Below are 27,040 nucleotides of genomic sequence, written 5' to 3' on the forward strand. Positions count from 1 at the left end.
AGGCGTGGGCATATACATTTGTAGACAAGTTTTTCGTTTTGTTGACATGGTAAAAATGAAGTGTGTTCAGATGAAGCACAGTAAAAGTGGGAGTAGCATGGCAGTCCTTTGATCTTCAAGCGCAGAATAAATTAGCTCTGTAATAAAGCTCGAGCACGAGCTGCTAGGAAGTATGTGGCCAATCTGACCACCAGCGCTCAAACTGCCATTCCCGTCCACAACGCGAAATTTATCAGTCTTACCATTGACCAAGCAACACGCATTGGATATACAAAAGACACAGTTGCATCCATATTCCATGTTGTTTGATTCATGCATGTTACTAGCTAGCACCGTGCAGGGGTTTAACACCATGTATGAATCTTGAGTCAAATGAACAATTATGTGAATCTTGTTAAGGTGAGGTGGCCTCTGTGTTCATACCTCATTATGTAACTATTTTTTAACAGTGGAGCTGTTACCGTTGTCGAGCACAGCATGCACTCTGATTGTGACCATCAGACCATGAAAACTGCACCGTTGCCGAGCACAACATACAATCTGATAGTGACCATCAGACTATGAAAAGTTGTGTTTCAATGCATGGGCAAAGCCATGAACAGCAACAAATTGTAATGTTATATATAGTAAGTATGGGAGCTAACTCTTTGGAATCCGATATTGCATAACGCTAGTGTGAGAGAATACTACACTACAGGTAGAAGGGCTCTTTTCGCCGTCATTTTGTGGAGGGTGCAATATGTAGAAGGGTATATTAGCCGTGCACTTATACCTGTCGAGATTGCTCATGTGCCAGCTATCATGACTGTGCTCTTAGAATCCAAGTTCACTACTGCTGCTTGAGCAGCCCCTCGCCCGTGTCTTCTCATTCTCCTTCAGGACAGGTGGCGCGTTTCCTCTCTGCTTGAGCATTCGATGGCAGGTATAACATGCAGCGGGATGTTATCAAGTTGGACTTAGCACAGAATATGAAGGTCACGGTAAAAGCCCATCACAAGTGTTCATATAATTGCTATCACAAGAAAAAACTTTCCACGCTATCGCCTAGCAATGGTGCGGTGAGTGCATTGCTTATCTCTATATTTTCCTTGTGGTTTTCATGTCAGTTGCTGTGACTAGAGCATAAGATTTAAACATTTTATTAGCTCATCTCTAGTCTTCAGTAGCTGTTCATGTGAGATGCGGTGCTTTATTCGTATATTCACGTGTGAGTGCAAATTCAGGGGTGGAACAGCTGCGTCATTTGTGCCATTGTGTGCCAATCTTGCTTACCTGCACCATCCTGCTCCGAACCACCCTTGCTGCGCCAAACTCTCCTATCAGCGCCATACTGCGCCTCAGCATCAGAATTCAGCCGCAAAGTGCGAAATTGATCAAGTGCCGTGCCCGGAACTATGGCTGAAACATTGTATTTGTTGGTTTTTTCAAAACAGTTATAGTTCGGGTTTCGTAAAAACTGTGAATGCTGAAACGAAGGATCGTAGTTGTGAACTATGATCCTTAGGGCGTAGTCGCGATCGCTGTGTGCACGCAATCGCTGCAAACATCATTTGGTCGCTGTGCTTCGCGTTTATTGACTCGGCGGCTGACGCTCACGTGTTCAGGTAAAAAAAAAATATACATGGGTGGCTGTACATAACTAAAAAAAAAGTCGCAGTTGCACCGTAAGGGGGGAGGAACGAATGCGATAGTAGCAGAAGTAGCAAATTGTAATGTTATACGAAGTGAGGCTGGCAGCTGATTCTTTTGGTTTCAATCTCACACAAGTGTACAAAATGCTAGTGTATGAAAATATGGCCATTGTTATAAATTGTTTGAACCTTATATGCGGGAATATCACGCACATCGAAGCAGTTCGAGAACAATGAAGAAGATAACATTGAGTGAAATGGAACATGCTCGTTGACGTGAATGCTTGGCTTTCTTGTTTGGCGCTTTTAGACGCCGAAGCGTGGTTCTCCCACAGCCACTTCGAGGAGAGCAACACTTTCTGCACCGTTTCTTTGCAGTGAGAGTGCATGATGCAGCCTTGTATGCGAGCCGCCCGCTCATGACTGCTCAGACAGCGTTGCACGCCAGTACAGTTCCCGTGGCGCTGCACGCTACCATAGCCTTAGAAGCAAAGTTCATAGTTGTCGCTCGAGTGACCCCTTCCCCCCCTTCATTGTTTTTTTTTTTCTTTTTCATGCTCTGCCCCGCCGTGGTGGTCTAGTGGCTAAGGTACTCAGCTGCTGACCCGCAGGTTGCGAGATTGAATCTCTGCTGCTGCGGCTGCATTTTCGAGGGAGGCGAAAATGCTGTAGGCCCGTGTGCTCGGGCTTGGGGGCACGTTAACCCCAGGTGGTAGAAATTTCCGGAGACCTCCATTACGGCATCTCTCATGATCATATGGTAGTTTTGAGATGTTAAACCCCAGATATTTATCTTTTTCATGCTCTTTCTAGACAAGCAGAGCGCTTCCTTTCTGCTTCAATTACGGGCCTCCTGGGCGGGGATATCGGAGATCGCGCACGTTGTCCGAATGCCGAAGAGGGGCCAGATCGTTTGATCTCTACTTTGTCGCCCTTGCTCGCAAACTTTTATTGGCGAATAGAACATAAGGTGCACAGGGGCATGGCCACTGGATAAAAAACAAGATGCATCCTGCTGTGTGCCGCCGAAGGGGTGGGATGGGCCTAGCTCATCTCGCACCTGCTTGGGTGCCATCACTTTTCCCAGGATAAGCGCTTTCACACGCATTTCTATAGGGCACAGTAGGCTGTAAACAATGCGTTTTGCAGCTGCACATCACAGGTTTGATTCTGAATCGTTATTGGGAGTACCTGTTACACCACATATGTGAACAGTTAGCCCTAGGAAGGCCAATCTGTCGTAGAGTATAGGCCTCAATACTTTCTATAAATGGTGCCCGTTTGACTCGCTTGAAAGGAAAGAGTTACGATTTTTCATGGGGAGGCCATCGCCATATAGATTCCAAGGGCTGCCGTATCGGCCCATCGAAAAGCACGCACAATTTAAATACTGTGGTCTGCAGGCGGCTGCGCGCATCTGCATCAGAGCTCGTTTGTGAGATAAATTAGTGCTCTGTTACGAATAATACGCATCCCGGCACACTTCTTGAAACTGTAGATCGCAGGGGAATACATTGTGCTTCAGTGTCACACTTCTTGAAACTGTAGATTGCAGGGGAATACATTGTGCTTCAGTGTAGTTTTTTTCTTTTTTTTGCGTCCGAGCTGCTCAGTGGCACACAACAGCTTCTGGGCGTCGCACCACTAAAAAAGTCGGCCACGCACGTGTGCACCAAAGAATCTTAATCGATCACAGGAAACACGAGGTAAACTGCCCCACACATGATAGCACACAAAATAAGCGTGAAAAAGTGCAAGGACACGCACAAATCGTCATGCAATCACATTGCAACACTAAGTGCCATCCGTTTCGACGGGTGGAGCATCAGCGTCCTCCTCAAAAAAGTGGCCGAAACTGTCAACTCTGCCCAGACGCGCTCGCCTATTGACTGCGACGCGACGCAGCTAGCCGCACCTTGTTTTTTATCCAGCGGCCGTGGCAGAGGTATATTGTCAATTTTTAATTTATACGAAACATGACTGCAATGGCAGAAGCCCGCCGGAAGCGTCCATATAATTTCTCACACTAATGAGGCTGACGCACAATTTAGCTGAGTTTTTGAAAAGTGCAGCATTGAACAAATATATCTTCACGAGTGCTTTGAACAGGGCTACATATGCTCTGAATTTTCTTACTGCTCCAAAACTTCTTTCTGGCTGCTCCAACCGTGGTACAAAAAGCACTTTAGCCTGCTGTTAGGACTGTTCCCATACCCATGTACCCTGTTCCACCCTTGAAATTGTATCAAATATTTTAGAATATTTTTCTAATGGCAAATTATATTGGCAAAGGAGGACCACACAAAAGCACACTGAAAGTGCTCTCTTCGAAGCCAGTGTGTTTCAGTTGTCACACAGGAGTAAAACCACTGTGGTAGAACGAGAGCAGTGAGCACCAAGGAGCAGTTTGTAGTTCTTTCACCTGTAAAGCGAAGTAGGTGCAGTCAATTATCTGAGTTACCCAAACAAAGGTACTTTTATTCCCGAAATTCTAAGTGTCGGCTGCTTCCTACTCTTCCCCAGGAGTGTCGCGACGCAATTCTCACCCATGCATTGCAACGGCATGGTGAAAAGCGTGCTGAAACAATAGCCACAACAGCTTTCTTGAACGAACCTAACAGTTGCATTAACACGTTGACACCAGCAGCTGTCTGCCATCAAAGTGTATCCGACAACACTGAGATGGAGGCGGGGGTATCGTGAAGCGGTGACTTTTGCCTTATTTTGTGCTATTGTTATCGTCCATCACTCGCCGCTGGTTGATAATGCAGACGAACAGCCGCTCTGACATGTTACCACACGGCCCAAGCGCAAACAGAATGATACGCATTGGCATTGGAAAAGGCATCGTTCAGCGGTTGCATCTAGCAGCTGCGTGAAGGAAACCATGAACTGAGTGACTGAGCTTCAGATTGCGGTTAGTCTGCAGCTCAAAAGCAAGCCTGTGGCAAAAGCAGGGCAGTCTCATTGCCATCGCTATTGAGAAATGGTGGCACCCATGCTTGGTAAACAGTGGCGGTTTCTGGTGATGCCAACGCTTGTTTTAGACTTCGTCGACGTATTTTCAGTTTCTGAAAGTGCATCAAATGTTATAGATTGTGTTTACTGCAAGAATTAAATATCTTAGCCTGGAATGGCAACGTCGTATTTTGTTGAAGCGGGGGACGGCAGAGAATAAAGTGTTCGTTGTGGCAAGAACTCCTATGAGCTGCTGATGAGGAACCGAGAAGTTTTCGTTGTAGTGCAAATTCTCATTGTAGTGGAAAGCTCATTGTGAAGATAAACAAGAACTAATAGACCTTTTTCAAGCGTACTAGCACCTCGAAAGGGCACGCAAACGCTTATGGGAAAAGTTGGTACACCGCAGCAGCTGCCGCGACGAGCGCTAGGGCCTCCCGCTTCAACTTTCCGTACACATCGTGCCAGCGCTTCTCATATAAAGTGATTTGACAAGACATTATAATACTGTGTGATTCACTCATGAACTTCAATGTTTGAGCCGCTCAAGCTGGTGGAATAGGCCATCACACTCAAACGCGTCAGTTATTAGTATACTTTAGCGTCAGTCCACCTTTAGCGTAAATAAAAGAACAGTACAACTTGGTTGCCTAAAAGGTGCAAGCACTGTTCACAAATTCATGGATGCATTAGGAATCAATGTCCTTTGATGCTGTATAAGAGTAAATTGTATGGTCCTGGAATACTTACGGAAAGCTTTAGAAGTAAGCGCAATTTCATAAAATAAGATACATTGATTAGACCAGTGTGGGTCGCTCGCAGCATACGCATCTGCCAACTTCCCTTGGCACTGTAACTGCAGGTTGCAATAAAGCCTATATGCAGGGCAAAAACAAAAAAGTAGGACTAGGAAAGAAATATGCACACCGGAAACGCTCGCTCGCGACTGGAAGGTTATCGCACGTGTTAACAAATATATATTAAAAAACGGGGCGTCTATCGAGCATGTCACAAAGAGGTACAAAAGAACTAAGAATTGAGACGCGTGTTTACAGTTGAATAATAAAGTCAAGTTTCTTGTGTTACGATAGTGAAGGTTAATTGACTTAAACAAGGTCCTTTATGATAAGTCTCCGAGATTTCTCGCGCTGCTGGTTAGGGAAACTGAGCAAAACTACCAGGCCTTCAGATGAAATTGCATTTGCATAACTGAAAACGGGAGGTGTGATGAGATGGCTTCATTCAATGTATTTTGATGCTATCTGAGGCGCGTGTTGATACATCAGCCAGTCTGAACAATGTATATATGTGAACACAAGAGGAGTTCTGTTAGCAACTCTTGCACAACAATTGAAAAAACAATTGGCATGCCTCTAATAGTACTTTTCTCTGCCCACTGCAGACCGCTGCCACCTTTTGCGCTCTGCGAAAGAAATGTTACTAAGCTTTAGGTGCGGAAAACACAACCCTCACCTTGTATTGTTTCCTTCTTCCTTTGAAGGGCCAGTCAACAGGCAGCGATTTTTTTTTTTTTTACACCCTCTAAATAAGCTTGGTAATTCGTAGAGTAGACTGCAGTGATCGCGTTTTCTTAATATTACAGAGCTTTGCACCACACAAAGCCTCCATTTCGAAAAACAATTTTTGCGCTCCTTGCATGCGCAGTGAGAACTCTGCGAACGGCGATGTGACGCAGCTTGTCGATTGGTCTGGTTTAGGTCTCAACCAACAGTAGTGAAGTCAACGACAGTTCCTGTTCCCACCCACAGCTATGATGGAGCTATTCAATCATAAGAGTTGCAAAATCCCTGCAGGCTCCATGCATTGAAATCGGGACACTTCACTGACCCAGTTTTTGGAAGTGAACATATTGTCGCGTCACCTGTTGATCACCACACCCACTAGTGAGTGCATTATTTGCGTTTTGTGTTGCTGCTCCCAGACGGCGCGACAGTGTGCTCCCAAAAAACTCGAACTTCAGTAAAATCTGGCCAACTTCATGTCCAGGTTTTGGAATGCAGTTTTGTTACAAATCGTTGTCTGCTCCAAATCGAGTGACTGGGCTGCGGAGAAGCAACGGCAGAATAATCAAGTTCACCGATGACTTCAATCGCTGACATCTTGTCGCATTGCCGAAGTGGGCGGAGTCGCGACGACTGGCCACGCCTTCCACTTCCTCTGAAGAAGGGTGGCGGGGCCAGGGAAAATTAGAAGCCAGCTGTAGCCCCTGCAACTTCCTTAATATAGCAGGTGTTTGCAAAATTCTTGCGGCAGCATGTTCATGAAGTAAAAGTGCACATATTTCTCTTTACCACAATATTTGGACCTTCTAGTTGTTTAGTGGCCCTTTAAGGGGCCACTAAACAACTTATTTATTTATTATTTATTATTTATTTATTATTATTTATTTATTATATTATTTATTTATTGGCAAATTTTGTTCAAACTACTATCTTTTATGTATTTTGACCTGCTGATTTCAAATATTACTTTTTCTGTGGAGCAAGTACTTTTCAAAATATTGAGAAATTTGTTTTTTGCATTGAATAATTTGGAGGCGTTTTTTCTTGAAAGCTGGTAGTAATAAAAGACAGTGCCATGTGAAAATGATGTTGTATAGTAGGAGCTTGCAGTGCTACAAAAATGAATGCTCTAGACTGATTTTAGCCAAAGTTACAGCATGTCATACTTTTGTAAGCAAAATGCTTTAGTAACACCTTGGAGAAATTATTACTTTTTGAAAACATCTCTCATGTTCTTTGTTCAAATTTTATGCCTACTGCACTCCCCATTTATCCCCGTTCTTAAAGAACAAGAATCACTGTAATAGGTCAAGTTCCACGAGAGATATCGTCACTCCAAAACTACACCATGATCAAAAACGCAGTTTTGAGAAATCGAGAAAAAACACTTCAGGACAGGTTGGACCTAATTATGGAAATGTCTTCAGCACTACAGAGATCGAGGATGATATACAAGTTCAATAAGGCAAAAATGAATATTTTAGAATAATATTTAATAAAATTAGGGCATCTGAATATTTATTTGGAAAGCCCTGTAATAATTTCACAAAATTTTTTTATAAATGTTCTTTAATAATATGTAACTACGTATTAGTTCTACTGCACTTGTCAATTCATCGCTTTTCTGACAAAAAAAGAATTACTGAGACTGGTTGAGTAGAACCAGTGATATTGTTGCTCCAATATGACACCATCAGAATTGCCACTTGGAGAACCAAGTAAAAAAAAAGTTTTATTGAGCAGCCTCCTCTGCAACAAACCCTTTGATGCGAAAATATCATGAATGTCTGGCCGTTCCCGCTACAGAGCATTGTGCGCGTGAATAAAATGTTTATCTCGAATGCATTGCACACCTTTTCACTATCGACTCTGCGCAAGTTCCATGTCGTCAACACTTCGTCACCAGTCGCACTTCACTATCGGTAAGGCCGTAGTCGCGGTCACCCGTGACTAGTTTCGCACACCCGCCACATACTTTGCATCACTTTGCACCATATACATACTTTGCATACTTTGCACCATAGGGAATGGGCGAAGCAGCCCATTCAGGATCTCCAAATAGACCATCAAATACGAAGCTGCAGTGTCCGCAGCGGAGACAGACGACTCGTCGCTTGCATCGGGGAAAACCGCAGTCTTTGACGCTGTCGCTTGTGTTCACTCAAGTCGTTCAGGCATGACCTGCTCACGAGCACTCACTTGGACTATGTCGCGGCTCATGACAGCTTCAGTGTCAACACGCACAAGGCTAGACTAGGCACGAAGAATGCAGTCGTTCTCGGGAAGATCGCAGTCCGTTGCATCTTCGCGGGTCACTTGCTTGTCGCTTGTAAGCCAGACAACAGCATGCCCTTATCTTGCAAGACTGCTTTGACCTGCGCCGACGATGTCGGATGCCCCGGCACTGTGAGTCGCTTGCCCATCGGTTACAGAGTGGTGCGATACCAAGCCTTCGTGGAGCGGACCGCAATCACCTCCATCATCATTATCGCGTGCTGAAGCAAGGACGCTCGCTTGCTGATCGCCTGTAGAAACCCGCGATGTCGTGCCGTTAGCCCGTTTTTAATTTTGGCCTATATGATATACAGAGTGGAACTTTCTCTTTCCTCAGAATGCGTTCGTCGTAGGATCGTACCCTAAGCCAAAATGGTGCCTCAATGAGCCAGGTTTTCAAATACAGCGCCCTAAGCCAATCGGATGATGCCATTTTACCACGTGATCAGAAGTGGCCAATGGCGTTTTACTACTTTCTTTTCTTTTTTTGTGAAAGTGGCCAGCTCAGTGTTACTCAACTGAGCAATGAAGAGAAGCCAAATGCGACAGCTTTTCGATACCAAAATGACCGCGTTAGAGCGGGCTTCATTCCATTTTGCCCGGTTCCTGTGCATTCAAATTCGTAGAGTTCTAGTTATGCATCCAAAGCATCGAAAGAAAACTGTTTACACCTCAGTGATGGAAATGCTGCTCCAAGTGCTCCAAACTGCTCCAAAAGAGAAATGCTGCTCCATGCTGTTGAGAGCTAGTGCAGCCTGTGTAGCCAAAGCCGTGTAGCAAAAAGGCAGCCTGCTATCGTGGTGCGGAAAAATTGGTATACGTCCCAATTTTCTCCTTAGTGCAGCCTGTGTAGCCAAAGCCGTGTAGCAAAAAGGCAGCCTGCTATCGTGGTGCGGAAAAATTGGTATACGTCCCAATTTTCTCCTGTCGGTCTCGCGGCGTGGTTTTCCGGCCACTTCGGCTGCATAGTAAGGGAAAGTCCAGTGAGTTTTGCAGCATTTGCTCTTTTTGAAGTCAAGTGTTGAACAGGCCTTCCAAGAGACAAGCCCTGTTGTGTGCCGTTCATGTGTAGCGGTCAGCCGCGTATTTGTCATTTTCGGTGACTGGGGAACCCGTTCGTATAACACTGAATCGTGGCGTATTTGATATAATGTAGTCCATCTTACACAACCTTAAATTTTCTGTCATCATCAAATTTGCATCAACCGCAATCGTAGGTCGGCAAAATCAATCATGAGTCCATTCACACAATCTTGGATCGAGTCGTGTGTATGAGTCCGGGTGAGTATTTGGTGAGCTGGAGTCTGACTGAGGTTGTACAGTTCAAAAAAAAAAAAAAAATTGAGTGCGAGTTCAAGTGACTGATTGCAGACTTTGATCCTGTCTACTCGTCTTCAGCATTACTTTCAGCCTTGCCTAAATTCACGTTTACATTCACGTCTACTAAACGTATTCCAAAACAGTATCGTTCGTACACCATTTCATTATTTAGTGATCAGAGAAGTGGATTACGTAAGGGGTACCTTCACCTGCCCCCGCCAAATTTCCCAGGGAAGCTCTTGATAAATATCTCCTTTATGGCCTTGTGTGAATAGTGAATTTTCTCTTCGAAGCGAATATTGATTTTGGTTGAATAACTTCAAATCGAAGCTTGGTCAAGAGTAAATAGTTCTATTCTTTTTATTTTGCATGTACTGGTTGTTCAGATAATCATAAAGCTGAAACACTGATTGAGGAGTTTGTCTGAAAACTGCTTTTTCTTGTGCGCAGGGTGAAGACACCGTTGACATGAAGCTGGACTTTACATTTGACTCTGAATTGGCCCAGTTTAGTGATGAAAAGCAGGCTAAACACATAGCTATTACACGGTCACTATCCAGTGAAATCACTTCTGCCAACTCTCCCATTTCACCTTCTACGGATGACCTGAATCTGAAGATAGCATCTGTAAAGAAGGTAACAACTCTCTTTGTGTGCTTTCGTAGTGCAATGGGTGAATGTGTGTGCCTCTTCATTATTACTTGGTGCTCATTTTTATAGCAATTAGATATATTTTATGGTTGCTCTTCCTAGTGATAAGTTAGTTGGTACAATTTATTGCCCTGGGATGGTGGTTGTGCTCTAGCTTGTCTTTATTTCAGGGATTGGGAAGGGGGGGATAAAGAGGTCTCGCTTTTTACTGAAAAATAGTTTAGAATTTCGCATAGTTTAAAATTATGCTAACTAGATCAGCGTGATGGAATAACACCGCCTTACCAGCACGCACATTGAGAGTAATAAAAATTTATCAAAAACATGGACACACATGTGTGTATTCTTGAAAATATTTTTTTATCAATATAAATAGTGCCAAGTATATAAATGCAGCAATATTACAAAATTTGTCACAACTGCATTACATAAGTAAAGCTTCTAGACAAGCCAAACACCAATAGAAAACAAACGTGCCTGACATGACAAATGTAAGTTCGACAGAGCCATACAGTGATGTAAAGTTTAAGGACAGTGTGTGAGAGCACAGTTGATACTTTGGCTGCAGAAATAAGGTGATCAGTCAGTCACCATCTTGATCGCCAAAACTCATGCAATTGGATCGTCAACAATAGTTGATCTAGGTAACAACGTTAGTGCCAGTGAAAACATGAATGAATGAAACATGAAAATGAAGACTGCGCATCCGTTCCGTCGTTGCAAAGATTGCTATCTCTCGTAGCTTCACTTCTGGTTTTTTACTTACCGTCCTGTAACTGTTGAAGCTCCAAAACACTGCCGCTTTCGGCGACGTTGTCGACAACCGACGGGCTCGTACGTGAGTTGGGCCTACACCGGTGAACACCGCGAGTTTGCTATCCTCCCTGTGCTGAGTGATAGCGGGGCTCTTCCTGAAGTTCACAGCGAACAAACGATCGCTACACCCTCTTCACAAATTAGTGCGGCGAGGAACTTCTTTACTGCGGCAGGCAGTCGACAGCACCATGACAAAATGGCGCATGTCTGTGTGCGTCACGATTAAGAAGCAGACGCCGGAAACGCCACTTGGCCAATGGGGTGCCTAGGTTTTGTCACGTGCCCCAAGCAGCCAATAGAATCGGGCGGTGGTGCTTCTCGATGACACGTTTTTGCTGAAAAACCAATGAGCAAGGTGAGCCACTGGTGGCGGGAAATTGAAGATGAAGAACGACCCTTCCAAACGAAACCAAGATGACCACGATAGCTCATGCGTAACTGCAACGGTTCGGCGTGGAAAAAGCGCGACTTCAGCGTCTATTTGGGCTCAGATTCATCTCTCAGGGGGTGTTATAAATTAATTTTGTGCCAGAAATAATGAGGCAAGAAACTTGAAACTTCTCAGATAAGTGCAAAAATAGTTGCAGATTCCGAAAATGTCAACTTAAAAAAAGTCTGCTTTTTTGCGACTTTCTGCCTTTTTAGATCTGTGTCCCCCCCCTAAATCAGTTCAGGCCTAGGAAATCGTTACAAGCGTTAACATAACGATTCGCTCACAGTATATGAATAAGGTGCAAATTGCAAGTTACTGCACTTGATGTCGCATGAAAATACTCTGTAAACTTGTCTTGCTTTTTGCACGCCGTCAAGTTTCAGTCATCCTCAATATCATTGAAGCTTTTGAAATAGAATTCACTTCTTTTGGCCACAACAGCATTGATCAACGCAGAATACTGGTGCAGGCTTTGAAGCGCGGCAAAAGGTTGGTTAGCAGCGGCAGCGAAAGCATTGGCACTTTCGCGGCACCAGCAACGGCAGCCATGATCTCAGCATCGATGCAGTCAGAAACAGCTACGTTGTCATCTGCACAGATGAAGTCTCTCATTGCTGTCGGAGATGATGCTGGGAAACGCAGATAGGTCGCAAAATTTATTGAGGCTCCGTACACAGTTTTCAGCGGTCATGACGCACCCGAAGTCGTCCCCTGGCCCTAAAGTGAAGTTGAAGACTGGTTTACATGACGTCGCTCCAAGTGCCAGTTACAACGTTTATTGCTATGTGTGGGTCAACGTTCGCTTGAACTCCTGATTGAAGATTTATCAGGAACGAGGAGAGGTCCACAAGGCGCAAAAGACAACACAGAGTTCCCACCAACACGTTAGCAATATCGATGTCATTTGTGGCTTTCTAGCTGGCAGCTGCTGCTTTGATGCGAAAAAGTTGAATGCGTAGCCTCTGAGGCATGTGTTTTAAAAACCAGAAGCGCTAAAAAATGAGTTTTCGTATTTCGAAGGCCATGCTTTTCAGGATCGCGTGCCATTGTAAACAAGGAAGGGAATGCAACGAAAACGCCGAGTCACTTGACAATCTCATTTAGGTGTTCTTGGCAATCGGTCTTTTTGAAAAACGCTATGCCCGCGCATTAAGACCTGTAGATTACCGGTGCACTCGCAAGCGCTGTGCAACAAATTAACCACAGTGGCACGATAGAATAACATCGTCTTTCCGCCACCTACACACGAAAATTAATCGGAACTTGTTAGAACGCGGCTGAAGATTGATCAATATTTGCCAAGAAAAATGCACTTTCTGTGCCAAGGCATGGTGCAGCGTGCGATATGGCGTGTGTCTCGCTGTGCAGAAGTCAATATACGAATGCATCGATCCCATACTTTTGTGTGGGAAATTTAATGGGATTTCTCAGCTGTTCGATATAGCCAATAATTCTATATATCTGAGTTTTATATATTCGGGATTGACTGTATCAGCTGAGTATACGTTCTGATCCGCTGCCATATGATGAAATGTCTTCACCAACTATGACACTGGTGATTACTGTTATATCCATCCATCGACGTGCTGATGGCAGTGACAAAATGAACACAGTCTGGTTTGTGGCTGGTTTTGTGCGAATAGCAGACAACATTCTGCAGGTCTGGGAAAGCATGGGGCCCCTGCCAACAGTACTGGAGCACAGTGCAGTCTCGGTTGCGGGGGACGACACTGGCAGTGCTGCAGTACAGGCCCAGAGCTTTGGCTCCTTTGGAGGCTCTGCTTCATCAGACACTTCTTTTGGGACGAGCAGCACGGCAACTGAAAGCATGGCTCAGCAGGGTCAAACAGAGCCAACACAGGCACCTAGTGAAGCTGCCTTTGGGTGAGTGTTTCACCTCATTTAGCATGTATCATGATTAACGCTTTTCCTGCTGTGGATGAGTATAGACGTGAGATTTTGTGCCAAAATGACCAGTGATGACTACTGTAATAACTGGAATATAGGTCAACCCTGGTACTTCGAATAACTTAAAATTGAGAAGCAAAAAAAATATTGGCACGCGTGTTTACAGGCAAGTTCAATGTGGCAGAGAGTCAGAAGATTAGCTCAAGTGTAAGCTCTGTAGAACGTCGCAGCCCCCTCGAAAGCATTAATTACGCTTCAAGGTCAGCAATGAGCGCAGCTTCTGCATTAAGTCTGCAACTTCAGTCTCCTGTTCTAGATATGCTGCAGTCTGTCAGCGAAAGAAAGTTCAAGGTCAAGGTCAGCATACAGCTCTTGCATTAAGTCTGCAACCTCAGTCTCTTGTTCTAGATATGCTGCAGTCTGGCACTGAAACAAAGTTCTCTTCCGATTGCTGCACGTGATGCGATTCCTCAGCGCCGGCCAGTAGCAAATGCTTCTGTAGTTTACTCGATCTGCCTGTTGGTAGCCGTAGGTGCAGTAGTTTACTCGATCTGCCTGTTGGTAGCCGTAGGTGCAGTTGTAACCAGATAGGCCAACATCGCAGAAAGCAACAAAGGGTATTTAGTGAGATTGGAGCAGTGAGAACACTCCTGCAGAGATGGACTTCCAGTTATTGTTTGTGATGCACGGCTCCTGCTTGCATTGACATGTGCTAGCATCCCAGCAGATGGCCCACACACTTCAGGCCAGATTTCTTGCCTTTGTGAACTCGATCGCTGTTTTCTTGAACACTACAGTAAGCTGTCCTCTGCCACCAATGGACAAAAACAAAAAGTAAAAAAATGAACTTGGATCTCTAATCGATTCACAACATGACAAAAATGCTAAGTTAGGTCACCCACAGCATGAGGTGTCAACTTTGTATGGCTGTTTTCGAAATGCTCCCACATTTCGGTTTTTATGGTCCACTCCTCTACTACAGTCGAACGGCGATATAACGAAGATGAATATAACAAATGATTGGCTATGTCAAACTCCAGCCGGGAAGTGGGAGGAATCGCATGTGTTTTGGCCTTTTTATAGCGAACTAATTGGAACCCGCAGTGGATATGTGGAATTTCCCGCGTCTGAGCATAGCTCCGTAGCTAAGTACCGGCAAGGTGCAGCTGTTGTATACCTTCCTCATGAGGGATAGTTGTGAGAGTGCTTGCCAAATATGCTCCACCCCATTCTTATTCTTCTAGTTACTTCAGTCTCGTGGTTCGGCTCCACAGTTATTACCTGTCCTGAGTAGACAGTCTTTTACAACTTCAAGTGCACTATTATCTATCTCGAAGCGCTGTTCTCTTCCGAGGTTGTTGTACATTTAGTTTTCTGTAGATTAAATTTAGGACCTACTTTTCTGCTCTCCTTGTCTTACTCTGTAATCATGAGTTGCAATTTGTCCCGTGAGTTACTCAGCAATGCAATGTCATCGGTGAAGTGCAGGTTACTTAGTACTCTCCATTAAGTCTTATGCCTAACTGTTACCATTCTATGGCCTCTGAAAACCTCCTGTAAGCACGCGGTAAATAGCATTGGGGAGATTGTACCCCCCTGCCTTACACCCTTGATTGGTATTCTGTTGCTTTCTTTATGAAGCCCTATGGTAGCAGTAGATCCCCTGTAGATTTATTCCAGGATGTTTATATGTGCTTTGTCGACGCCCTGATTCCGCAGTGTCTGCAAGACTGCTGATGTTTCTACTGAATCAAAGGCCTTCTCGTAATCTACCGTATATACTCGTGTAAGGGCCGCCCTCGTGTAAGGGCCGCACCCCAACTTTGAAAGCGGATATTTCGAAAAAAAAAAAAAAACAAAAGTTCAAAATGTCCCGCCAGAAAAGTGTAGTTAGTTCATTTACAGCCAGATGGCGCTGCACGCTTTTCCGCTTTTATTCTACTTCCGCCGACGCGCCGACCACGCTGTTGACAGCGCGCCGCCATATTTGCCTTGTGCGGCCTCTTTGTTGGCATCGTTCCTAGCATCGTGTCGATACGTTGGCAGCGCGACTTCAGATCGGTGTCGTCGGTGTCACTTTGTTGGTTGTAGTGAACCCTGCAGAAGCCAGCGCACGTGACGGACGATGGGCCGGCATCTGAGATCATTCACTGCAGCATTTAAGCTGCAAGTGATTGACTATGCCGAGGAGCACGGGAAGCGGGAAGCTGGACGAAAGTACGACGTCGATGAGAAGCGCGTGCGTTACTGGATGAATCAGAAAGATGCCCTCGCCGCTACTAACAGGAGCCGAAAGGCGTTTCGCGGGAAAAAGTGCAAGTACCCGCAACTCGAAAGCGAGCTCGTCAACTACGTCGTCGACACACGAAGGGACGGCTACGCCGTATCGACTGACATGATACGCGTCAAAGCCCTCAGCATCGCTCGCCACATGGAAATACCCCCGGCACAATTCAAGGCAAGTCGGGGCTGGGCTACGCGGTTTATGAACCGTAACCAGCTTTCTATTCGGCGCCGAACGACGATTTGCCAAAAACTGCCGCGCGAGTACGAAGACCACGTCATTAAGTTTCATCGCTTCGTGAATGCTCTCAGGAGGGAGCATGAATACGACCTGTCCCAAATTGGGAATGCGGACCAGACACCTGTGTGGTTCGATGCACCGGAAAGCACCACAGTGGATTTAAAAGGTGCGAAAAGTGTGTCTGTGCGCACGACTGGTGCAGAACGCCAAAGGTGCACTGTGATGTTGTGCATCACGGCAGACGGCAGGAGGCTTCCGCCGTACGTCGTATTTAAAAGGAAGACTCTCCCAAAAGAGAAGTTCCCTCAGGGAATCGTCGTACGTGCGCAAGAGAAGGGCTGGATGTCCGAGGAACTGGTCGTTGACTGGATTAAGACCGTCTGGGCAAACAGACCTGGAGGGCTGTTACAACGGAAAGCCCTCCTTGTTTTGGACAGCTTTAGGGGCCACTTGACCGACCGCGTCAAGAACCGAGTTGCCGCAACTCGTACGGACTTGGCCGTCATTCCCGGTGGCCTGACGAGTGTGCTGCAGCCGCTCGACGTATGCGTCAACAGACCATTCAAAGTGGAATTTCGCCGATGTTACTCTGAATGGATGGCTGGAGGCGTCCACGAGAAGACCCCTACAGGACGGCTGAAGCGGGCGTCGCTCCAACAGGTGTGTGAATGGATTTTGAATGCGTGGCGTGCCATGTCAGTAGAAGTAGTTGCTAAAAGCTTCAAGGTAACGGGAATTTCGAACTCCATGAACGGCACCGAAGATGACCGTCTCTGGGAAGACGCGGACGCCGAGGCGAGCTCCTCCGAGAACGAGGACAGCGAAATGGAATCCGAATAAAAACATTTCTGGCATGTCATTTGTGACTCTTGCACTCTGCTACTGTTGCATAAACAGTACAGACCTTTGGCCTGTACTGCCTGTACTAAATCGGCCTGATTCGTGTAAGGGCCGCACCTAGCAAAATTTTCGAAAAAAAAGTGCGGCCCTTACACGAGTATATACGGTATGAAGGCTATGTACAGTGGTTGGTTATATTCTGAGCATTTCTCTATTACCTGATTGATAGTATGAACATGGTCGATTGTTGAGTAGCCTGTTCGAAATCCGGCTTATTAAAATGTGCTTTGTCGACGCCCTGATTCCGCAGTGTCTGCAAGACTGCTGATGTTTCTACTGAATCAAAGGCCTTCTCGTAATCTATGAAGGCTATGTACAGTGGTTGGTTATATTCTGAGCATTTCTCTATTACCTGATCGATAGTATGAACGTGGTCGATTGTTGAGTAGCCTGTTCGAAATCCTGCTTGTTCCTTTGGTTGAATTCCATACCTGCCAAGTTTCCCAAATTTGGACCGTTTCTTCCGTTTGTACGGTGTTTGTGCGTTATCTGGTCGCATTGACAAAAAAAGCAGCTCAATCTGCTGCAGGTTTTTTCAACCTACCCCATTTTATTATGAATCGGTTCAAGAGTCGTTCATCTAAATGTACAGTAGAAGCTCAATGATGCGAAACTGCGGCAGATACGAATTCACGAAATTCCTCAGCGAAATTCTACTATGTCTATTGGGCTTAAATTCTGATGTGCCGAACACATTTCCTAATCTCGGAGGGTGATACGAACTTTAGTACGGAAACCGTCGAACAAAGGCCGAGAGCAGCGTACTCGAAGCTTCAGAAGTACGCGTGTGACCGGCGCACTCACTGTTTTCTACAGTGTGCGTGATTGTTGTTGCTACAACCGCTGTCGACAAAACCGTGGTCGCTTTTGACGCCATCATGTATGGCGAAGCCAGTTTTGCCGCAAGGTTGAAGCAATGAATGCAACAGCAACAACTTGGTATGTAACACTGAGAATGGCAAGTAGATCAAAACGTGCAGCACACAGCTCACGCACAAATGACGCACGAAAACAATACACATAAGATGAAAGCGAACTAACAAAGTTTCCTGCTCGACACTTAACGCCCTGTTTAAACAAAACAAAAAAAAGCGATGCTCGATATGTAATCACAGGTACGGATGAGTACAAACTAACAAGTGTCCCAGTTATACCTTGCTGTGTATGAAAAGTGTGCTCTTTTTGCAAACGGGGCCTGTGCATAGACCGAAGATACCTTTGTGGGGCCGGGCCAGCAACCAAAGCAATTCTGAAGGCACACAATTCTCCCCACCGAAAGATAACCGCGCACGCACAAGCTTGTTTCCCCCCCTCGCATCTGCGGGGCAAAGTACGCATCAGAGGTAAGCGCGCATTGGCGCATTGCGACGAGCTGGGCACCGAGCGTGGGCGGCTTTTTTTCTTTCTAGAGTGTCAATATATATAGATAAGTGTACATATACGGTGAATGACGGCAATGGCGGGGACAGCAAAAAACCAGCCTAGACTGTCAATAACAAAGGGGCCAGACATGTTTTGGCGTCCCTGTCAAAAGAATCTAGTAGGGAGCAAAGCTTTGACCCGCGCTTTTGCAGCAGCCATCTGCGCCGTTAGGTCCGTTCTTGTGTGTCCTAGTAAGACATACACGAGCTGTTTTGAAGGAAATAAATTCTGCTAGTTGTGTTGTGTTGATCCTTCGAGACTCTCACCTTAGTGGGAAACCCTACCTTCGTGTGTTCGGTCACTCCAAGCTGACCGCAATGCTGATGTTTGCGCTTGCAATTGACCCCTCCCTACCCCCTCTTGTTTATCGCGATGTCTTTTGTTTGTTTGTTTGTTTGGCCTTGGTTTTTTTTTATGAAATAGGAGCAAATAATTCAGCCCCCTCCAGCTGCGGAAATCTCCCGGATTCAGAATGCTTGAACTTCGCAGGTATGGAATTGTAATGTTGTCTTCATTCTATTAGCAATTACATTTGTAAATAGCTTGCATACTATAGAGAGCAAGCTGATCGGCCTGTAATTTTTCAAAGTCTGTGTCATCTCCTTTCTTATGTATTAGGATGATGTCGGCATTCTTCCAGGATTCTGGTACTCTTCCCGTCAGGAGACACCTCCTAAATAGGGTCGCTAGTTTTTCTAACACAATCTGTCCTCCATCCTTCAGCATATCTGATGTTACCTGATCCTCACCAGCAGCTTTGCCTCTTTACATGCTCTCCAAGGCTTTTCTTACTTCTATCATTACTGGTGGGGTGTCATCTGGGTTACTGCTAGTCCTTATATTAAGGTCGTCGTTGTGCTGGCTACTGTAGATAAAGGTCGTGGTTGTGCTGGCTACTGTAGAGATCTCTGTAAAATTCTCCGCTATTTGAACTATCCTATTCATATTGGTAGGTACTTTGCTTTCCTTGTTTGTCCCTTAGTGCATACATCTGTTTTTTGCCTATCTCGAGTTTTCTCTTCACTGCTTTGACGCTTCCTCCGTTTTTCAGAGCGTGTTCAATTCTCGCCATGTTATACCTTACGCTTATTAATCAACTTTGAAAGTTCTACCAACTCTATTTTGTCTGTTGTACGTGATGCTTGACGCTTCTTAGTGAGATTCTTCGTTTCCCTGGGACAGGTTGCCAGTGTCCTGCCTAACTACAGTACCTCCAACTTCCACTGCACACTCTGTAATGATACTCGTCAGATTAGCATTCATTGTGTCAACGCTAAGGCTGTTTTCCTTGATAAGAGCCGAGTACCTGTTCTGAAGCCAGACTCTGAATTCCTGTAGTTCCCCTCTTAGTGTTAGCTCATTGATCGGCTTCTTCGTATCAGTTTCTGTGGTTCCTTTTTCAAGTCTAGGTGAATTCGAGATCGTACCATTCTATGGTCACTGCATCGTATCTTGCCAAGCACTTCTACATCCTGCAAGATGCCTGGGTGTGCACTCGGTATAAAGTCTATTTCGTTCTTATTTTTGCCATTAGGGCTCCTCCATGTCCACTTTTAGCACAAGGTACAAGGTATTTGGTACAAGGTATTCAAAATCCATAAATTATTGCATTCTGCGAATTCTAATAGTACCTCCCCTCTGGCATTTCTAGTACCAATGCCATTATCTCCTACTGCCTGGTCTCCAGCCTGTTTCTTCCCTACTTTTGCATTGAAGGCTCCCATCAGTGTAGTAAACAGTGTTCTAACCTTACTCATTGCCGTTTCCACGTCTTCATAGAAGCTTTCAACTGACGCGTCATCATGGCGGGACGTAGGCGCGTAAGCCTGTACCACCTTCATCTTGTATCTCTTATTCAGTTTAATCACGATAACTACCATCCTTTCATTAATGCTGTAGTATTCCTCTATGTTGCCAGCTATGTTTCTGTGAATTAGGAACCCCACTCCCAGTTCTCTTCTGTCTGCCAAGCCCTTGTAGCAAAGGACGTGCCCATTCTGTAGCACCGTATAGGCCTCATCTGTCCTCCTAACCTCACTGAGCCTTATTATATCCCATTTAACACCCTCTAGCTCCTCGAATAGTACAGCCAGGCTTGCCTCACTAGATAAGGTTCTAGCGTTAAACGTTGCCAAGTTCAGGTTCCAATGGCGGCCTGTCCGGATCCAGAGATTCTTAGCACCCTCTGCTGCGTTGCAGATCTGACCGCCGCCGTGGTCAGTTGCTTCGCAGCTGCTGGGGACTGAGGGCCGTGAGTTAATTGATGTATGCATAGGGGAGGTAGGGGCCAGATACTGCACCAGGGAGGCCAATCCTTCTCTGGTGAGGGAGTGCGTTACCGACAGTGATGACTGATGAGGCTGAACCCCAGGCCTTTTAATGCAGTTCCATCACCAAGCGGATTTTTTTTAATCCGGTTGGGAACTGTGCAGCACCGGGATTCGAACCACGGACCTTTTGCATGCGAGGCGGATGCTCTAACCACTACGCCGTCGCCGCTCTTCATGGCATATATATAGCCCAAAATGGCACTCGACAACATCCGTCTGCCAGATCCCCACTCCAAATCGAAGGGATGCCCTCCTCGCTTTCTCTCCTGAAAAACTTTTCTGCCTACACTGTTGTCTGTAATCGTAGAGAAATGAAAAACATGCCCGACAGTTGTTCACAATGGAATTGTACAAGTGTAAAGGTGTCTGAATATTCGGAATTTCAGATATTTTTTTAATAGGTGTTAGCATTTGTTCGAGCTGCAACAGTGAGCATCTAATTTTTATTTTAATTTTTGTGGGCGCACGCAGATCTGTGTCTCCACTAAAGCCAGCTACAGCGTCCCCCCTGTCGCACCATGTGGCATCTGTAGTAGGTGCTGGCCATCACACTTCTACCAGTGGTCACCCCCACCACCCTCATCACAACCATCACCTCCAGCAGCAGCCTCAAGTGCAGCCTCAGCAGCATTTGTCTTTGGCAGTCCATCATCATCATTCACAGGCCCATGGTAGCTTGCAGACACCTCAACAGCAGCAGCAACAACAGGCCATGATGCGACAAACTCACCAGGCACACACCATGCTGGATCAGCAGAATTTATCGAAGGTGAGTACAGTGAAACTGTAATGCATTTGATTTCCCTGCACCTGTCAAACCAGTTTGCACACCCTGCCATTTGTTTCAGCAGCACATTAGTGGTGTACTCCGAACTACGCTGTTTATTTCAAGAGGTGCTGGGCTGGTTTTTTATTTTTTTCACACTAGCTTTCCTAATGGTTTCAGCTTGTTGCGTGTGTGTGGCTGTGAAGCAGCAAGACAATACATGGATGTAGGCTGTGGGGACCTGCCACGGCGGTCAAAATGTTATGGTGCTTGACTGCTGACCCACAGGTTGCAGAATCAAATCCCAGCTACGGCGACCACATTTTCGATGAAGGCGAAAGTGCTGGATTTTAGTGTTGGGATGTTAAACCTTTTCACTTATTTATTGCATGTTACTCCTATATTTCAACTGGCATCTTGTGAAATGAGTCAAACATGCATGCACTGCCAAACACTTGTCACCTCACTGTGTGGGGAAAAGCCCCACCCCGGTGGTCTAGTAGCTGAGGTACTCAGCTGCTAACCCGCAGGTCGCGGGATCGAATCCCGGCTGTGGCGGCTGCATTTTCAATAGAGGCGGATATGCTATAGGCCTTTGTGCTCAGATTTGGGTGCACTTTAAAGAACTACAGGTGGTCGAAATTTTTGGAGCCCTCCACTATGAAGTCTCTTGTAAGTTTTGGGATGTTAAACCCCACATATCAATCATTAATCACTGTATGGAGAAAGCAGGTTTTCAGCCATCGTAGTATGAGCCTCAAAAATGTGAGGAGTCCGGACACAGAACTCTGACACAATTCCACGCCGTACGCATCAAGCAAGTCCGTTCGAACAGGAAGCGAGACAAAGTGTCGCTAAATGCAAAATTCTCAGCACTTGCGCCGCGGCCACAGGTGCGCGAGGAGCCTCGGAGTACAGGATGCGAGAAGGGCTACAGTACCCACCTGCACCACTAGTGAGCCTCAGAGTACAGTAGGATCTTCATGATATTTCGTAGGAAGCACACGGAATATTCGCATTATCCTGAATTCGTATAAACTAAAACAAGTTCAAGCTGGTCGTGAAGGTGAAAGAAAACTTTGTTGGAGTCAACTACTACTTGCTGAAAAAGTTCTCTCGGGTTTTTCTGCCTTCGCTGTCTCACAAGAAGGCCTCCTGAAAGGAATAAAATTGTGCCGCGGCAAAGCAAGGCTAATTCCTGCAAGTTTTAGCGCATTCGCTTCCTTTGAGGCCTAGTGTGACTAAGCCTTCCTCCCACAGACAAGCAGTGTTGCATAAGTCAATCACCCGTTGTATCATCTGCGGTGGCTGAGGAAACTGTCCTTTTAACACCGAATTATGGTGCGTTGTGTATAACTGAGTTCGTCCGAAACAACCTTGTACTTTGGATAAACTGTAATTGTATCATCGAGATTATATTGTAGTAGTCAGCTGGAGCAAACGTGGCAAAAAGAAAAATGTCTGCCAAGACATCATTATAGTTAGTATTGACCGTACAGTGGTGACGTGAGGGAAGTGGGGGGTTCACCATGGGTCACTTTGCTCAATTGAATGTGCAAACTTAAAATTCATGTAAAGTACCTTCCAAGCTATGTTCGCTGTTGATATTTTGCAGATGTACACATGTAGTGTGCATTATGTTAACAGAAATCGGTCCAGCAAGCTATCCTTGTGCCACAAAATTTTGTGTCGGTACCCCTTTAAAATAGCATAACTTGAAGGTTTTACTTGTTCGAAGGACCTAAGGTGTGTTGTGTATTTCAGGTGAGGGCCCTGCACGCACTGAGCCCACCGCCAACAGCAGCAGCATCGTCCTTGGCTGGTTTGGATGTAAGGGCCATGGCAAACCTTCAGGTGGCAGGCATGCAACAGGCAGTGGCTAGCCCTCCTGCTGCTTTGCTATTTACAAGCACCCAACAGGTAAAGCTAATTGTTCACTGGGCATTTCTAATGATTTTACTCATTGTGATGAACACTTAGAGCCAATCCCCTGACCTATTTGTGATTGATCATCGTTAACTGACTAAACACCAGAATGCATGTTGTCTAAGTTTACAATGTAATAGGTAAAAGACGTGCCCATTTCACTTGCAGATGACACAGCCAGCGGCACTGTATCAGACCCTGCTTCAGGACCCTGTGCCTCGTCCTGTAGCCCACCAGTTCTCACAGGCTACTCATGGCTATCCAGCTCCACCTTACCAGAGTTTTAACCAAGGGGGCATGTTTGTGCCCCCTCCACCAACACACTCTGGGCCGGACATGTTTGCAGCCACTGGAGCTGCTTTGCGGCTACAGCCCACGTACCAGACGGGGCCCACAAGTCAGGTGCTGGGCCAGCAAAGCCTACCAACTGCACCACAGCTGTTGGGATCTGGCCGTGCAGCTCCTGGGGGGGCACCTCTGGGCACCTCGTACTACCCATCCCAGGGTGGCTACTACCCATCTCAGCAGCAGAACCAAGCACTGGCCTTTGGCTCGCAGCCACCCCTTCATCGCACCTTCCATCCACCGCCCTTCAAATCTTTGGAGCTTGCCACAGATTTTGGTGCCACGCTACAGCCCAAGACCCAGGCAAACAAGGCCTTTCCCCCAGGATCACCCTTCGCCTTCGGCCAGGGTCGGCAGTCTGCACCATCCGGTGTAGCCACCACAGGGGCTACTCCGAAGGGAAGTTCCTTGCGACCACCACCAATGCATGTGCTGCCACTGCATGCAAACCTGGTACGAGGCACCCCGCCGACTGCACCTACCAAGTATCCTGCGCCTATTCAAAGGCCCCAACAGGGTCTGACGCTGACCTCTACACAACAGGCCCGGGGTCAACCTGCAGCTGCGCTACGAGCTCAGCAGGTGTGGCAACCCTCCAGGGCACATTAGTTTTTAAGGCATGCACTTGGTGAGGGGCAAAGTAAAACCAAACTGCGTAGCATTAAAGTTGCTGTATGTTTGCAGCCACCAGCACGTCAACTGCCCACCAGTGACCAGCAGGCCAAGCAGCAGGCTGAGGCGGTCAAACAAGCGCAGTTATTCTTTGCCCAGTCCAAGCCAATGGCCCCTGAGCCCACCACGGAAGATGTGGTCAACGAAAGCTCCGACGACAAAGCTCCCAAAGAGGCAGCTGAGGAGTGAAGCTCACCAGCTGGGCTGGGACTGGCTGGCGCCTGTCAGGCCCTCACCGTCGCTTGGTTGTCTCTGGCAAATCACGTGCTGACTTGCCTATTTTTTGTCTTTGCCTACACTGTCCCTGCTACCATAAAGGACTGATGTGGTCCACGGTTTAATAAAATGTGGTTTCTCCTAACCCACTCCCTGTCTAATCTTACATTTCGATCACCTGTTGCCTTCAGCAAGGCATCAAAGATAGGAATTCATTTTTTTACATGTGTGTTGATGGGGGCAGTGGGGGAACAAGGGAATTATCTGTGTGCGAGCGTAAGTGTACAATGCTACTGCTAATTCATAGCCCCCTTCTCTGTCCTGAGAGTTTTTGTTTTCTGGAAAAGGGTAATGAAATTGGTCTGGCGAGCTTCAGATGGTATAAATATTATACATATGTATAACAATGTGCAACTTGCCTGTAGTGTAATAACAAGTGTGTAACATGCCTGTATTGTAGCTGGTCGTGTTTTCATGGGCAGGAGACTGCCATGCTTTTTTGAAATGACAAATATTTTTCACCTTTTTTGGAGGGTCTTTTATTTTTGCCCTATAATATGGATTTTCCCCTAAGCATGTTTGCCGCCTTCCCGTGGTTGAATGTATCTTTTTGAGTCTGTGTTTATAAAGCAGGAATGGTAGAAGATTGGGTCACCAAGAACTTTTTTGGTTCTTGTGTAGGAAACAATTTCATTTATGCCTCCTGTGCTTTTTTGTTGCATGCTTTAGATCTTTATTTACAAGAGGAGGAGGAGGCAGGAAAGAAAGGCAGGCAATCCCTCGTGCTATGCCTGATCCTAAATGATCAGGCATAGCATGAGGGATTGCCTTCTTTTGATATCTTTTTAAAATATGTATAAGTATGCTGCACAATTGTGCCTGCGCCATTTGAATGAAATAAATGTATAAGTATGCAGCACAATTGTGCCTGCGCCATTTGAATGAAATAACTACTTTTGTTGCAAAAGAACACGGGGCATTTGATTGCCTTGTTTTTCTTTATTAAGGATTTTCAATAAGTACGCAGCGTAATTGTAGCTGCACCATTTGTTGAAGTAGTAGTTTTGTTACAGATGAACTGGAGGCGTTTTGGTGGTGTTTAAAAATGGTTTATGTGGCAAGAACAGTATTGGGTGCACAATGTACATTTGGGAGTGATGTGACAACTTATCAGTTTATACTGTGTAATTAGTGTCTATAATGGTGATAAACTGCCATCAAGTTAATTGGATGTTGTCACAATGGAAGTGTTGTGCAGTCATTTTTGCCATGCAGCAGGCTGGTATCTATGGCAATGTCTTGTCCGTTGACTTCTGGGGAAAAGCATGTGCTCGAATTTTTTCCCTTCCCCCTTTTTTAAAGGTTGTGTGGTGATCTGTCAGTTAGCATTGCGCTGCATTTACGTTTGTGTGGACTCTTCTAATTACCTTGAAGGTACTGTAGTTCAGTGTAGGCGCTGGAAGCCATGTGATTCATCTAGGATCTGTGTGGCTGTCGTAAATCCTTCCCTTCTCCAATTTTCTTCCCCCCGGGATACTTGCAGAAGTGTCATTCTGTGCATTTTTGTTGCCTCGATTATTTTCTATTGAAAATGTGATGGGCACTTAATTGTACGAGGAGAGTTGCTGTACGTAGTTGCTGCAATAAAGCACGAAGGATTATGCATCTGGTTCTTGCCCATTTTTGTGCCAGCTTGGATGCGAATCTAACTGGTGCACATTTTATGCACTGTGCAAATTTAACCTGCTACATAACCCACATTCATACAAACTATGTTTGGTTTCTGTTCTTGCAGTCCAAGAGCAGTGCACCCTGAATAGTTCTAGAGAACTTGGGCATTGGCACAATGCATGGTGCAGTAACATTGTGGAATACTATGTCACTTCATCACTGCTTATCTGATAAGCATACAATATACAATCCTGTGCAGGCTACTAAAGATTTTGCATGCATTGTCCTGCACTAAAACTGCAAAATGACTTGGGGCAGAATATTTTTTTCACCTGGATATTTTGATGGCTTGCCTCTCAGTTTGCTGACAAAGTTCACTGCTTGGTAGATATCTGTAGCATAGTATGCAAACAATTTAGTGCTCGGTGCTGGTGCATTGTTTAGAAGTATGTGACAGGCAGGGGTGCAACAGCTGTGCCAATTTGGTACAATTCCCCATTCTTGTGCTGAGCTGCACCAAAACCATGAAATTTGCTTAAATTGTGCCACACTGCGTTAAAATGCCCGACCAGCCTCAAAATTTTCTCACTTGAGCTAATTTCAGCGAGAAATGGAGGCCACGTGTGTTGCCCACCTGCAGTTTGAGTCATCAATCAGTCCAAACGCACTGACTTTAACCTTAAACCACAGTAGCCTAACCACGCTAACCTTAATCCTATTAGGTCAAGGCACTCCTGAGATGCAATCAACTAGA

The 27,040-nt window shown here is 45.7% G+C and overlaps 1 protein-coding gene across 9 annotated transcripts in view; it reads left to right on the plus strand.

The window, feature by feature from the left end:
* LOC119161406 (uncharacterized) overlaps window positions 1-24,764 on the plus strand; it is a 201,196-nt gene extending 176,432 nt beyond the window's left edge. For all 9 annotated transcript variants that reach the window (XM_037413853.2, XM_037413856.2, XM_075879330.1 and 6 more), the window contains 6 exons: window positions 10,157-10,342; window positions 13,267-13,490; window positions 21,162-21,459; window positions 23,221-23,376; window positions 23,551-24,309; window positions 24,412-24,764. In XM_037413853.2, the coding sequence (XP_037269750.2) occupies window positions 10,157-10,342; window positions 13,267-13,490; window positions 21,162-21,459; window positions 23,221-23,376; window positions 23,551-24,309; window positions 24,412-24,588 (1,800 nt within the window). In that variant the 3' untranslated portion in view covers window positions 24,589-24,764. The remainder of the gene's footprint in view (window positions 1-10,156; window positions 10,343-13,266; window positions 13,491-21,161; window positions 21,460-23,220; window positions 23,377-23,550; window positions 24,310-24,411) is intronic.
* Window positions 24,765-27,040: the final 2,276 nt, after the last annotated feature.

This window comes from Rhipicephalus microplus, chromosome X (genome assembly GCF_043290135.1).
Source record: "Rhipicephalus microplus isolate Deutch F79 chromosome X, USDA_Rmic, whole genome shotgun sequence".
NCBI classification, from domain to species: domain Eukaryota; kingdom Metazoa; phylum Arthropoda; class Arachnida; order Ixodida; family Ixodidae; genus Rhipicephalus; species Rhipicephalus microplus.